General features: G+C 41.7%; 1 protein-coding gene across 6 annotated transcripts in view; it reads left to right on the top strand.

Annotated features, from left to right (window-relative positions):
* The window catches only part of FAM13A (family with sequence similarity 13 member A), a 775968-nt gene that overhangs the window by 652963 nt on the left and 108024 nt on the right, over positions 1 to 14981 (top strand). For all 6 annotated transcript variants that reach the window (XM_053703428.1, XM_053703423.1, XM_053703425.1 and 3 more), the window contains one exon: positions 35 to 179. In XM_053703428.1, the coding sequence (XP_053559403.1) occupies positions 35 to 179 (145 nt within the window). The remainder of the gene's footprint in view (positions 1 to 34; positions 180 to 14981) is intronic.

Below are 14981 nucleotides of genomic sequence, written 5' to 3'. Positions count from 1 at the left end.
TTGTAAAATTGTTCCACTTTTGGGATTTCTGTAGAACGCAAAGATGAAGATTCAGGAACATCAGAAAAGCTCAGAATCTCGGCAGCAGAGAAGTCTGGAGGTGGATGTTGTTGAGGAGGGCTTTGTTACAGAGGTGCCTCGCCTGGATCTCACGTCACTGTGCAATGACAACTGGGAAGGTAAGGCCAAATAAAATTAAACCACTCACTGACTAGTCGCATATATATATATACACAGTATATAGATATAGGTATGCTTGTATATATATATTTATCACAATTTTTAAAAGTCTACACCAACGCCTGTTAATTGCAATGTAATTAGTTGTTAGAAATGTCAGGGAGGTTTATTTCTTGTTGTCCAGGCTAGCTAATTTTTGTTCAATAAATCTTTGAAATTGTTTCTAGATAAATAACATTTTAAAAGTAAGGGAATGTTACCATAATAAGAGGATGGTGGATAGCTAAAAATTCAGACTGGATACTGTATATGTTTAACCCCCTAAGTGCCAACTTGTGCGAAACCACAATCTCTAGACCTGCCGCCATTTATCTCAGCAAAGGGGCTAACTTGCAGTTTTTTTAAACATATTAGAGCAAGTGAATCTCTGCCAGGGAAGATGTGTGTCCTAGAAGCAGAGTATAATGATTTTACATGTTTTTAGCTACATAACTGGTGATAATGCATTTTCTACTAGGAGACTCATGGTTAGGGCATATGTAACATGTATTTTCTACTTCATGGGTATCAGTAATTTGCACATAATCATTTGCTGTCTCCTACTAGTTCACAGGTAAGTTTAGGTAAGAATAAAATCTCCATAAAGTCTGCAAATGCATAGATTTAATAAATAATGCTTTACATATGGGAACTACAGCCACCTGATATTAACATCTGCCACACACACTAGTGGAGGACAGGGTTTGCTCCTGTACACAACATTAGACCTTTATAGTGCTACAGAGCAGGGCATTGGTGTACAGCATTAGAGTGGAATTCCTTGCACAGCCGACTGCATGTTATATATGTGGTTGTTATGTAAACACATTATCATTCATTTAGTTAGCCAGAAATAGTGGTTTAGGAAACCTCTCCAACTACTGCAAACCACTGATGTTTAAATCTAAAATGTGTATTTGTATACACGCATACATATTAAAGAAATTATATACATACATATGCACTCACATACGCTGCCCTATATATGTATATATAAAATAATACTGGTGCATACACACACACAGATATGACGGAGCTATAATTTATAATGTTGTTGCAATATTGGATTAGCACATCATCTTTAAACATTTTTGTCACTGCGTTATATTAGCTATAGGAAAAACATAATTTATTCATTACCAAAACAAACATTAAAATAGTGTTGTTTTTTGTTGTTGTTTTTAAAAAAATAAAATAATTTAAGTTTATAATGGTGCACTGCTCATTTCAGAAATTGGGCATTTTGATAGACAAGTGAGCATTTTGGGACAAATTTAAAAAAAAGAAGAATATGATGGTTGTTTAAGTATAATTGATAGCAATACTGAAAGTATGGATTTACTGTGTAGTAAGTTGAGATGGATCAGCTGCTTGATAGAATGTCTATTTAATTAACTGTTTCGTGCATTTTATTTTGAAACAAATCAATTTTTTTGGCAATGTGTTTAACTCCTTCAAAAGGGGTTAAACACGTATTTAGAGTTGCACTCCTGGGTCACCCATTTTCTACTCTAAATGAGGTTATGGTCTGTGATTGGAGCATACACATGTTGACCTGCTACTCATATGCTCAACAACTGTGGCTTCCTCTGAAGTTGCACAGGAGCACAACTTTGACCATGTATTTAAGCCTTCTCCATATGTTAAACACATATTTAACATACATTTGTTTAAAAAAAAAAAAAAAATACTCTAACAAAAAGGAGCAATTTTTTTTACACTAGAATATCACTTTAACATAGATCTGATATAGAATTTATAGGATTTAAAACTGGGATGGCCACTTGCATACCTTTGCACTTGTTTTTGAGGCCCCTTGGGAAATAAGTGGAAATTAAAAAAAAAAGTTGTTCTTTGGGAATGGCCAAAAAGATAGTTACAATTTAGAGCCCTCTGAATGGGAGAACCCCAGATAGAGCTGACCCTGCAACATTACCTAAATTACATATGCCACTGGGACATCTTTAGGAAATAGATTATTTGTGTGGTTAAATATATGTACAGCTCTTAAGGATTTAAAATATTGATCTATAGCCTCTGTGTGTTAGGGAGTTGGCTATCACTGGCTTAAAAGTTGCATTAGCTCAAAGTGAATTTAAGAAGAACACAACAAGAAGCAAAAGACAAGCTTTGTATGATAATCAATTAAGTGTATCAGAGGAATAGAATATATAACTCATACAGGTACAGGTGTAATACGATCGGGTTGATTGACACCCCCTGCTTGCAGCCGATTGGCCGCAAATGTGCAGGGAGCGGCATTGCACTAGCATTTCACTAGAAATGCTTGTGCAACGATAAATGCCGACAGCCTATGCTATCGGCATTTATCGTTGTGCAGCGGACATGATCCGCTACAACGGATCATGTCCGCCCGCACATTGATAAATCTACCCTGAAGTGTCTAGATTTTACAGTCTGTTTTAGCTTTAAGATTATTATTTTTTATATAATTATATATTATTTTTTAGTTTGTGGTTGTAATACATTCAGTTTAGGGCTGCAACTAACTATTCTTTCTTTCTAATGACATGGTGAGTCCACGAATCATCATAATTACTATTGGGAATATCACTCCTAGCCTGCAAGAGGAGGCAAAGAGCACCACAACCAAAGCTGTTAAATACCACTCCCCTTACCCACAACCCCCAGTCATTCTCTTTGCTTGTAGTACAAGTAGGTCGTGAAGTTAGGTGTCTGATTCTTCAATAAAGAGTTTGTTATTTTTTTAAAGCAAAGCAGGTTTGCTTTGGTTTTTTTAAGGGTATAGCCGTAGTCCACTTCAGTCTCTTCAGTAGAGTAGTGGTGGCTTTTAAGCTTTTGGGAACTTGCGGGTATAATCCCCTCTGTACCTCCCAGGTTGTTCTTGCTGCCCTATTGTTAAAAAGACTATGTAAGTTTACTTGGTCTTTTTTTCTGTATCCACAGGTCCATTTTAGGGAGGAACCCTTTCAAACCTAGTGAGCTGCCCTGCTGCCAGGCAGATTGTGATGAATGTAAGTGCTAATTTTATTTTTCTGATGGGCTCAGAAAGATTTTGGCACTTATGAGGTTAATTGGGTTTTTCCTGTGTGTGCAGGATTTTTTGTATGGCAGTTTTTGTGGGGCACTGCTGGAGAAGGGTTTGTTTGGCTCTATTAGGAGTACGTTTTTCCTTTTTCTGGCTTGCTTGTTTTATGACTTCCTTTTGGGTTATGGGTTGTAGGTAATTGCTGCAATGTTTTTTATTTGCCCTATGCTTGGGGAAAACATTTCTTTTGTCAGTGTGTTTTTACTTAGTGCGCTCCTTTCCTCCCGGCGGCTGTTTGTTTCGCCATGTGTCATGCCGGCCGGGAGGTGTTTGTGTATGCCCACTATGGGCGGAGTTAGCTTTGCGCGGTTTGTTACGCGTTATTTCTGGGGCTATGTTTTTCTTGTCGGCTGCTTTCTGGTGAAGCATTGAGACGTTTTTCTTGTGAGCGGTTGCTGTTGGAGTTCTGGATCGATTGTTGCTTCGTTCACTTTCCGCTGTGGTGTGGGGGTTTGCACTGAGGTTTACTTTGTTTTATTTGCTCTCACTGGACAACGTTTGTTTGGTTTCTTAAAGTGACAGTAACATATTTATTTTTACTGTTTATTTTTGTGTGTGCTAAAGATGGATCAAGAGGACTTGCAAGCTGTGACTTGCTCTTTATGTCTTGATTCTAATGTAGAGCCACCTATCCCTTTCTGTTCCTCATGTATAGAGAGAATTTTACAGTATAGGGATAGGCTTTTTGATACAGAGCCTTCATTTTCTAAGGAGACTGTTGTTCAGGAGTCTCCTGTTCAAGCTATAGTGCAGCTTTCTCCCCATTCATCCCAATCTCTATCCTCTTCACATGCAGTGCCCTGCTTTTCGTCTCAGGGTAAGCGCAAAAGGATTTCTGATTCTGTTAGTTATGTCTGTTTCTTCCCATAGGACTGAGGAAGACGTCTGAAGGTGAAATTTCAGACTCTGAAAGTGTGACTCCTTTGGCTGATTCTGAGGTTGTTTCTTTCAGATTTAAGCTGGCACACCTCCGTTTGTTACTCAGGGAGGTTTTGGCTACTTTGGATGACTCTGATTGGACGGTCATAGTTACTCCCAAGAAGGCTAGTAAACTTAACACATTTTTTGAGGTTCCTTCTGTGGCGGAAGTTTTTCCTGTTCCAGATCGTGTTTGAGAAATTATTTCACGGGAATGGGAGAAGCCTGGAATTCCTTTTTCTCCTCCCATTTTTAGGAAGATGTTTCCTATTGCAGACTCTTTTAAGGAATCTTGGCAGATGGTTCCTAAGGTAGAGGGAGCGATTTCCACTATAGCTAAGAGGACCATTATTCCTATTGACGATAGTTGTTCTTTTAAGGATCCCATGGATAAGAAGTTTGAAGCTTCACTTAAAAGGATGTATGTTCACCAGGGGTTCCAATGGCAATCTGCTGTGTATTGCTACAATTACCAGTGCGGCTGCATATTGGTTTGATGCATTGTCTGATTCTATTCAACAGGGATCTCCTCTGGAGGAAATTCAGGATAGAATTAAGGCTTTAAAATTGGCTAATTCTTTTATTGTGGACGCTTCTTTACAGGTCATTAAGTTGGGAGCAAAAATATCTGGCTTTGCTGTTTTGGCGCACAAGGCTTTATGGTTAAAGTCTTGGTCTGCGGATGTATCATCTAAATCTAAGCTTTTATCCATTCCTTACAAGGGTAAGACCTTGTTTGGACCGGGTTTGGCTGAGATTATTTCTGATATTACTGGAGGGAAGGGTCATTCTCTTCCTCAGGATAGGAGAAATAAACAAAAGGGTCGTCAAGAGTAATTTTCGTTCCTTTCGTAACTTCTCTGGTAAGTCTTCCTCTGCCTCCTCCAAGCAGGATCAGTCCAAGCCCTCTTGGAAGTCCAATCAGACCTGGAGCAAGGGGAAGCAATCTAAGAAGCCTGCTGCTGACTCAGTCAGCATGAAGGGTCTGCCCCGATCCGGGAATGGATCGCTTGGGGGGCAGACTGTCTTTGTTCGCTTAAGCCTGGGTAAGGGATGTTCCAGATCCCTGGGTAGTAGATATTGTGTCCCAGGGATACAAGCTGGAGTTAAAAACTTTTCCTCCCAGGGGCAGGTTTCATCTGTTAAGGTTATCTGTAAATCAAATAAAAAAAAAAGAGGCATTCTTAAGTTGTGTTCAGGATCTTTCCGACATGGGAGTGATCGTTCCAGTTCAGGAGCAGGGACTAAGGTTTTATTCCAAGCTGTACTAATAGATGCTCTAGAAGTTTCTTGGAAGTTCAGCCTGGCATACGTGTTTCCTCCATTTGCCCTTCTTCCTCGGGTCATTGCTCAGATCAGACAAGAGAGGGCGTCAGTGATTCTCATTGCACCGGCTTGGCCTCACAGGATCTGGTATGCAGATCTGGTGGAGATGTCATTGTCTCCACCATGGAGTCTTCCGTTAAGGAAGGACCTTCTACTTCAGGGGCTCTTCCTTCATCCAAATCTCGTTTCTCTGAAGCTGACTGCTTGGAGATTGAACGCTTGATTCTATCTAAGTCTGGTTTTTCTGAGTCGGTTATTGAGACTATGATTCAGGCGCGTAAGCCTGTTACAAGAAGAATTTATTACAAGATATGGCGTAAAATATCTGTATTGGTGTGAATCTAAGGGTTACTCTTGGAGTAGATTTAGGATTCCTAGGATTTCATCTTTTCTCCAGGAGGGTCTGGAGAAAGGTTTGTCTGCTAGTACCCTGAAGGGTCAAATTTCTGCTTTATCTTTTTTGTTACATAAACGCCTGGCGGATGTGCCAGACATTGTCTTTTTGTCAGGCTTTGGTTAGAATCCGGCCTATGTTTAAGTTTGTGACTCCTCCTTGGAGTTTTAATTTAGTTCTGAGAGTTCTTCAACAGGCTCCGTTTGAGCCTATGCATTCTTTGGATATTAAGTTGTTAACCTGGAAGGTTTTGTTTTTGGTTGCTATCTCTTCAGCTCGAAGAGTTTCTGAGCTTTCTGCGCTGCAGTGTGAGTCTCCTTTCCTTATTTTTCATTCTGATAAGGTAGTACTTTGTACTGCTCTAGGTTTTCTTCCCAAGGTTGTTTCTGATAAGAATATTAATCAAGAAATTGTTGTTCCTTCTTTGTGTCCTAATCCTTCTTCTCATAAGGAACGTTTGTTGCATAACTTGGATGTAGTTTGTGCATTGAAATATTATTTGCAGGCTACAGGATTTTCGCCAGTCTTCTTCTTTGTTGTTTTTTCTGGAAAACGTAAAGGTCAGAAAGCTACGGCTACTTCTCTTTCTTGTTGGTTGAGGAGTGTTATTCGCTTGGCATATGAGACTGCTGGTCAGCAGCCTCCTGAGAAAATCACGGCTCATTCCACGAGAGCTGTTTCATCTACTTGGGCTTTCAAAAATAGTGCTTCTGTAGATCAGGTTTGCATGGCTGCCACTTGGTCATCTTTACACACTTTTTCTACATTTTACAAATTTTGATACTTTTGCTTCAGCTGAGGCTGCTTTTGGGAGAAAGGTTCTTCATCATCCGTGTCCTCTAGCTTGGTTATTAATTCCCAATAGTAATTATGATGATCCGTGGACTCACCGTGTCATTAGAAAGAAAATGAAATTTATGCTTACCTGATAAATTTGTTTCTTTCTTGACACGGTGAGTCCACGGCCCGCCCTGTATTTTTAGACAGTTTATTTTTATATAAACCTTAGGCACCTCTGCACCTTATATTACTTCCTTTCCCTTTGGTCAAATGACTGGGGGTTGTGGGTAAGGGGAGTGGTATTTAACAACTTTGGCTGTGGTACTCTTTGCTTCCTCCTGCAGGCCAGGAGTGATATTCCCAATAGTAATTATGATGATCCGTGGATTCACTGTGTCAAGAAAGAAACAAATTTATGAGGTAAGCATAAATTTCATTTTTCATAATCGATTAATCGGCCAATTTTTAATACATATACTGAGTGTTAAAAACATAAAACTTCAGAATAAAAGTTTACAACTTTACATTAATACAACTGTTTGTCCAATTGTTAAGCAGCAGAACAAATTTGTATAATTAAGCAAAACAAAACCATGAACTGTTTGAAAAAAAGGTAGACTATCACTGTTTATAACATTCTGTTATTCACTCTTCCAGAAACTTTATATTAAAATGCAAAAATGTTAACATGAACACATGCTCCTGGCTGAGGCTGGCTGTATTTTTGCAAGCTATTTTGCCTGCAGCAGTGAAGAGGCGCTTAGATGGTGTTGAGGTGCATGAGATGCATAAGTATGGTTTTGCCAATATTACCAAGGTGGGATATTTTAATTTTGTTAACTCTCCACTAATGCAAGGGGCCTCTTAACAAAGTAAGCCTGTACTTCATTCTAACATAAAAGTTTCTTGAATATCTATATGCAATGGTAAATAACGAGCTATAAGGTTAGGGGAAAATATCTAGTCCACTCTTAAAATAACAGATATATACTGGAGGTTGAATTTTGTACATATTTATAATTGATTAAAAATATAAAAAAAGACAAGTGCTAAGGACTATACGTATAGCAATAACAGGACAAAGCCTTACACATTTATCTATACAGTACATATAATCAGCAATAGTAAGTGATCCGCTAATAATTGAGCAAACAGACAATAGTGCACATCAATTTTAAATAACAAATCCCATCAATCTAGGTGTAAGTAACAAGCTTGGCACTATATCATGCAAAGCATAGTCCAAAACCATCTGATTTAATAGAAACAATTCAAATGATGATTCATATTTCTTTCCTAAGATATGGTGAGTCCACGGAATCATCAATTACTAGTGGGAATATCACTCCTGGCCAGCAGGAGGAGGCGAAGGGCGCCACAGCAAAGCTGCTATATATGTCACTTCCCATACCCATAACCCCCAGTCATTCTCTTTGCCTCTAGTGCAAGGAGGAGGCTTTTTGGACAGTGGATTTTTCCATGTTTCTGGTACATCCGTACAAAGGGTAAGACCTTGTTTGCTCCTGATCTGTAGGGCATAGTTCTGATATTAAAGGAGTTTGCCCCCAATCCAGGAATAGTCCAAGTGGGGGGTTGATTCTCTCTGTCTTCAAATTTGGATGCGAGATGTCCAAGATAGTCTGTGGACATAGTACATCAGGGTTTCCACATAGAAATCATTCCTTCTCTGCCTGAGGCAGGTTCCACCTTTCATTTTTATCTGCAGGCCAGATAACAGTGAGACATTTTTGTGGTGTTTTGGGATTTCGCCTAGAATTTTATCTTTCCTCTTTGAGGTTCCTGATTAGGAGGGAAAGTGTCTCAACAGGTTGTCTCGGGATACCATTCTTCAATTGGAAACCAGTGGTTCTTTTCTTCCTTTTTAACTGGGAAGGGTCAATTCATAGTGACCATAGTCCTAGAGGACGCGTATATTGCAGGTTCCTGAGGTTTGCCTTTCTGTCACACACTTTCAGTTTGTGGCTCTTCTCTTTGGCCTTGCCATGGCTCTCAGAGGGGCTGTATTGGCAGGAATCCGGTTTCAGGGAGTTGCTGTGGTGCCATTCCTGGGCGTCATAATAGGTTCAGGCGCCATGTGTTCTACAAGCAATCTCTCATTCTGAGATGTTGTCTGTCTTCATTCCTCGATTGGAAGTGAATCTCAAAATAAGTTCCCTTGGTCCAGCTACAGAGGTAGTTTCTTAGGAACCAGATTGGTTTACTTCTCTCTGAGGTTATTTTTTGACAGAGGTCAGGACATAGAGGATTTTTTCTTCTTTCCTCATTCGGCACTCTACGGTTTGGCCTTTTAGGGGCCTGATGTATGGAATGGTCTGATGATTGCTTCACTGGACATCATCCCTTTGTCTGATCCATCTGAGAGTCTGCGGGTATGCATGTTCAGATAGTGGAACAAGGATTTTGTGGCTCTGTCTTAGAGGATAGATCTAGATCTGCCGACATGAGATTCTTCCCTGTGATTCAGAGAGGGAAATTAGTGGTAGAGCGCTCACTTTGCTTGCAATAGGTAGCGGGATCGTTACCCACATTCTCCAGAGTCTTTTGGGTTTCTCAGGAGCATCTGTCTTGAGGCGCATTCTTTCGGAGACCTTTCTGAGTAATAGTCACGGTCGCTAGCCTGTTGGGTTGGTGACTATGTACTTGGGAGGAGCTTGCTCTCCACATCACCATCTTGGAGTGAAGAGCGATCTACAATGCTCTGACGACTAGGCCTCCATTGTCCTATCCGGTTTTTCAGGTTGCTATTTCTTCTCAGTGGTTTACATTAACCACCTGGGAGGACCCTGAAGTTCCTTTGCCATGATTGGTGTAGATTGTTTGGTGGGAGGACGCTCACATTCTAGTTTAGCCACTATTTTCATTTCAGTGTATACTGGGTGCAGACTTTCTGAGCTGTTAGTTTTTTTCATCCTGGGAGTGGGTTTTCCCGGAGGTTTCTCCAGGTTAACTTTCACATGGGGGGTGCTGGAGTTGGAGATAATAGTACCCCAAGTTTCCAGGTTATGTGTAGGGTCAGAGATTAGCAGGCTGCTCTGCTAAATACCCTGGCAGTTCCTTGGGATTTCAGTCTGATGGCTTTCCTTTTTGAGTCTTTGCTCGTATCAAATGGGAGTGAGCATCAGTATTATAAGTTCCTGCATAGTCGCAGGATCTTGTTTTCAGACCTAGCGGAGATGTATTTTTTCAATCTTGGTGGTTGTTCTGTGGAAGGACCTTCTAGTTCAGGGTCTTTTCTTTCTTTCAACTTCTTTTTCTCTGAAGCTTTCTGCTTGGAGATTGACTGCTTAGTTATGTCTAAGCGTGGTTTTTCTGAATCGGTCATTGAGATCATGATTCAGGCTCGCAAGTCTGTTTCTAGTTTCTTTTACCATAAGGTATGGCGTATATTCCCCGATTGGTGTGAATCCATGGTCTGGTCTTCTCTTGGAAGTAGGGTCAGGATTCCTAGGGGTTTTGCCCTTCTCCAGGTTTGTCTGGAGGACGGTTTGTCAGTCAGTTCTCTGAAGGGTCAGTTTTCTGCATTATCTTTTTTTACACAAGTGTCTGGCGGATGTGCCAGACGTGTATACTTTTGTCAGAACCTGATAGTATCAGGCCTGTTTACATCTGTTGCTCTTCTTGTAACTTTTTCTTTGTTTTAAGATTTTTGTAGCAGGCTCAGTTTGAGCCTTTGCATTCCATAAGATTTTAACTTTCTCCAACATAGGTGTGTCCGGTCCACGGCGTCATCCTTACTTGTGGGATATTCTCTTCCCCAACAGGAAATGGCAAAGAGCCCAGCAAAGCTGGTCACATGATCCCTCCTAGGCTCCGCCTACCCTAGTCATTCTCTTTGCCGTTGTACAGGCAACATCTCCACGGAGATGGCTTAGAGTTTTTTAAGTGTTTAACTGTAGTTTTTATTATTCAATCAAGAGTTTGTTATTTTAAAATAGTGCTGGTATGTACTATTTACTCTGAAACAGAAAAGAGATGAAGATTTCTGTTTGTAAGAGGAAAATGATTTTAGCAACCGTTACTAAAATCCATGGCTGTTCCACACAGGACTGTTGAGAGGAATTAACTTCAGTTGGGGGAACAGTGAGCAGTCTTTTGCTGCTTGAGGTATGACACATTCTAACAAGACGATGTAATGCTGGAAGCTGTCATTTTTCCCTATGGGATCCGGTAAGCCATTTTTATTCAGACAGTAAATAAGGGCTTCACAAGGGCTTATTAAGACTGTAGACATTTTCTGGGCTAAATCGATTCATATATTACACATATTTAGCCTTGAGGAATCATTTAATCTGGGTATTTTGGTGAAATAATATCGGCAGGCACTGTTTTAGACACCTTATTCTTTAGGGGCTTTCCCTAATCATAGGCAGAGCCTCATTTGCGCGCCGGTATTGCGCACTTGTTTTTGAGAGGCATGACATGCAGTCGCATGTGTGAGGAGCTCTGATACATAGAAAAGACTTTCTGAAGGCGTCATTTGGTATCGTATTCCCCTTTGGGCTTGGTTGGGTCTCAGCAAAGCAGATACCAGGGACTGTAAAGGGGTTAAAGTTAAAGTTAAAAACGGCTCCGGTTCCGTTATTTTAAGGGTTAAAGCTTCCAAATTTGGTGTGCAATACTTTTAAGGCTTTAAGACACTGTGGTGAAATTTTGGTGAATTTTGAACAATTCCTTCATACTTTTTCGCAATTGCAGTAATAAAGTGTGTTCAGTTTAAAATTTAAAGTGACAGTAACGGTTTTATTTTAAAACGTTTTTTGTACTTTGTTATCAAGTTTATGCCTGTTTAACATGTCTGAACTACCAGATAGACTGTGTTCTGAATGTGGGGAAGCCAGGGTTCCTTCTCATTTAAATAAATGTGATTTATGTGACACTGAAAATGATGCCCAAGATGATTCCTCAAGTGAGGGGAGTAAGCATGGTACTGCATCATTCCCTCCTTCGTCTACACGAGTCTTGCCCACTCAGGAGGCCCCTAGTACATCTAGCGCGCCAATACTCCTTACTATGCAACAATTAACGGCTGTAATGGATAATTCTATCAAAAACATTTTAGCCAAAATGCCCACTTATCAGCGTAAGCGCGACTGCTCTGTTTTAGATACTGAAGAGCATGAGGACGCTGATGATAATGGTTCTGAAATGCCCCTACACCAGTCTGAGGGGGCCAGGGAGGTTTTGTCTGAGGGAGAAATTTCAGATTCAGGGAAAATTTCTCAACAAGCTGAACCCGATGTGATTACATTTAAATTTAAGTTGGAACATCTCCGCACTCTGCTTAAGGAGGTATTATCCACTCTGGATGATTGTGAGAATTTGATCATCCCAGAGAAACTATGTAAAATGGACAAGCTCCTAGAGGTCCCGGGGCTCCCAGAAGCTTTTCCTATACCCAAGCGGGTGGCGGACATTGTAAATAAAGAATGGGAAAGGCCCGGTATACCTTTCGTCCCTCCCCCCATATTTAAAAAATTGTTTCCTATGGTCGACCCCAGAAAGGACTTATGGCAGACAGTCCCCAAGGTCGAGGGAGCGGTTTCTACTTTAAACAAACGCACCACTATACCCATAGAAGATAGTTGTGCTTTCAAAGATCCTATGGATAAAAAATTAGAAGGTTTGCTTAAAAAGATGTTTGTTCAGCAGGGTTACCTTCTACAACCAATTTCATGCATTGTCCCTGTCACTACAGCCGCGTGTTTCTGGTTCGATGAGCTAGTAAAGGCGATCGATAGTGATTCTCCTCCTTATGAGGAGATTATGGACAGAATCCGTGCTCTCAAATTGGCTAATTCTTTCACCCTAGACGCCACTTTGCAATTGGCTAGGTTAGCGGCAAAGAATTCTGGGTTTGCTATTGTGGCGCGCAGAGCGCTTTGGTTGAAATCTTGGTCAGCTGATGCGTCTTCCAAGAACAAACTCCTTAACATTCCTTTCAAGGGGAAAACGCTGTTTGGCCCTGACTTGAAAGAGATTATCTCTGATATCACTGGGGGTAAGGGCCACGCCCTTCCTCAGGATAGGTCTTTCAAGGCCAAAAATAAACCTAATTTTCGTCCCTTTCGTAGAAACGGACCAGCCCCAAGTGCTACGTCCTCTAAGCAAGAGGGTAATACTTCTCAAGCCAAGCCAGCCTGGAGACCAATGCAAGGCTGGAACAAGGGAAAGCAGGCCAAGAAACCTGCCACTGCTACCAAGACAGCATGAAATGTTGGCCCCCGATCCGGGACCGGATCTGGTGGGGGGCAGACTCTCTCTCTTCGCTCAGGCTTGGGCAAGAGATGTTCTGGATCCTTGGGCACTAGAAATAGTCTCCCAAGGTTATCTTCTGGAATTCAAGGGGCTTCCCCCAAGGGGGAGGTTCCACAGGTCTCAATTGTCTTCAGACCACATAAAAAGACAGGCATTCTTACATTGTGTAGAAGACCTGTTAAAAATGGGAGTGATTCATCCTGTTCCATTAGGAGAACAAGGGATGGGGTTCTACTCCAATCTGTTCATAGTTCCCAAAAAAGAGGGAACGTTCAGACCAATCTTAGATCTCAAGATCTTAAACAAGTTTCTCAAGGTTCCATCGTTCAAAATGGAAACCATTCGAACAATTCTTCCTTCCATCCAGGAAGGTCAATTCATGACCACGGTGGATTTAAAGGATGCGTATCTACATATTCCTATCCACAAGGAACATCATCGGTTCCTAAGGTTCGCATTCCTGGACAAGCATTACCAGTTCGTGGCGCTTCCTTTCGGATTAGCCACTGCTCCAAGGATTTTCACAAAGGTACTAGGGTCCCTTCTAGCGGTGCTAAGACCAAGGGGCATTGCAGTAGTACCTTACTTGGACGACATTCTGATTCAAGCGTCGTCCCTTCCTCAAGCAAAGGCTCACACGGACATAGTCCTGGCCTTTCTCAGATCTCACGGATGGAAAGTGAACGTGGAAAAGAGTTCTCTATCTCCGTCGACAAGGGTTCCCTTCTTGGGAACAATAATAGACTCCTTAGAAATGAGGATTTTTCTGACAGAGGCCAGAAAAACAAAACTTCTAAACTCTTGTCGGACACTTCATTCCGTTCCTCTTCCTTCCATAGCGCAGTGCATGGAAGTAATAGGTTTGATGGTAGCGGCAATGGACATAGTTCCTTTTGCGCGCATTCATCTAAGACCATTACAACTGTGCATGCTCAGTCAGTGGAATGGGGACTATACAGACTTGTCTCCGAAGATACAAGTAAATCAGAGGACTAGAGACTCACTCCGTTGGTGGCTGTCCCTGGACAACCTGTCACAAGGGATGACCTTCCGCAGACCAGAGTGGGTCATTGTCACGACCGACGCCAGTCTGATGGGCTGGGGCGCGGTCTGGGGATCCCTGAAAGCTCAGGGTCTTTGGTCTCGGGAAGAATCTCTTCTACCGATAAATATTCTGGAACTAAGAGCGATATTCAATGCTCTCAAGGCTTGGCCTCAGCTAGCAAAGGCCAAGTTCATACGGTTTCAATCAGACAACATGACGACTGTTGCGTACATCAACCATCAGGGGGGAACAAGGAGTTCCCTGGCGATGGAAGAAGTGACCAAAATCATTCAATGGGCGGAGACTCACTCCTGCCACCTGTCTGCAATCCACATCCCAGGAGTGGAAAATTGGGAAGCGGATTTTCTGAGTCGTCAGACATTACATCCGGGGGAGTGGGAACTCCATCCGGAAATCTTTGCCCAAATTACTCAACTGTGGGGCATTCCAGACATGGATCTGATGGCCTCTCGTCAGAACTTCAAGGTTCCTTGCTACGGGTCCAGATCCAGGGATCCCAAGGCGACTCTAGTAGATGCACTAGTAGCACCTTGGACCTTCAAACTAGCTTATGTATTCCCGCCGTTTCCTCTCATCCCCAGGCTGGTAGCCAGGATCCGTCAGGAGAGGGCGTCGGTGATCTTGATAGCTCCTGCGTGGCCACGCAGGACTTGGTATGCAGAGCTGGTGAATATGTCATCGGCTCCACCATGGAAGCTACCTTTGAGACGAGACCTTCTTGTTCAAGGTCCGTTCGAACATCCGAATCTGGTCTCACTCCAGCTGACTGCTTGGAGATTGAACGCTTGATCTTATCAAAACGAGGGTTCTCAGATTCTGTTATTGATACTCTTGTTCAGGCCAGAAAGCCTGTAACTAGAAAAATTTACCACAAAATATGGAAAAAATATATCTGTTGGTGTGAATCTAAAGGATTCCCTTGGGACAAGGTA

The sequence above is a fragment of the Bombina bombina genome, chromosome 2 (assembly GCF_027579735.1).
Source record: "Bombina bombina isolate aBomBom1 chromosome 2, aBomBom1.pri, whole genome shotgun sequence".
NCBI classification, from domain to species: Eukaryota; Metazoa; Chordata; class Amphibia; order Anura; family Bombinatoridae; genus Bombina; species Bombina bombina.
This window is presented reverse-complemented; position numbering and strand designations above follow the sequence as displayed.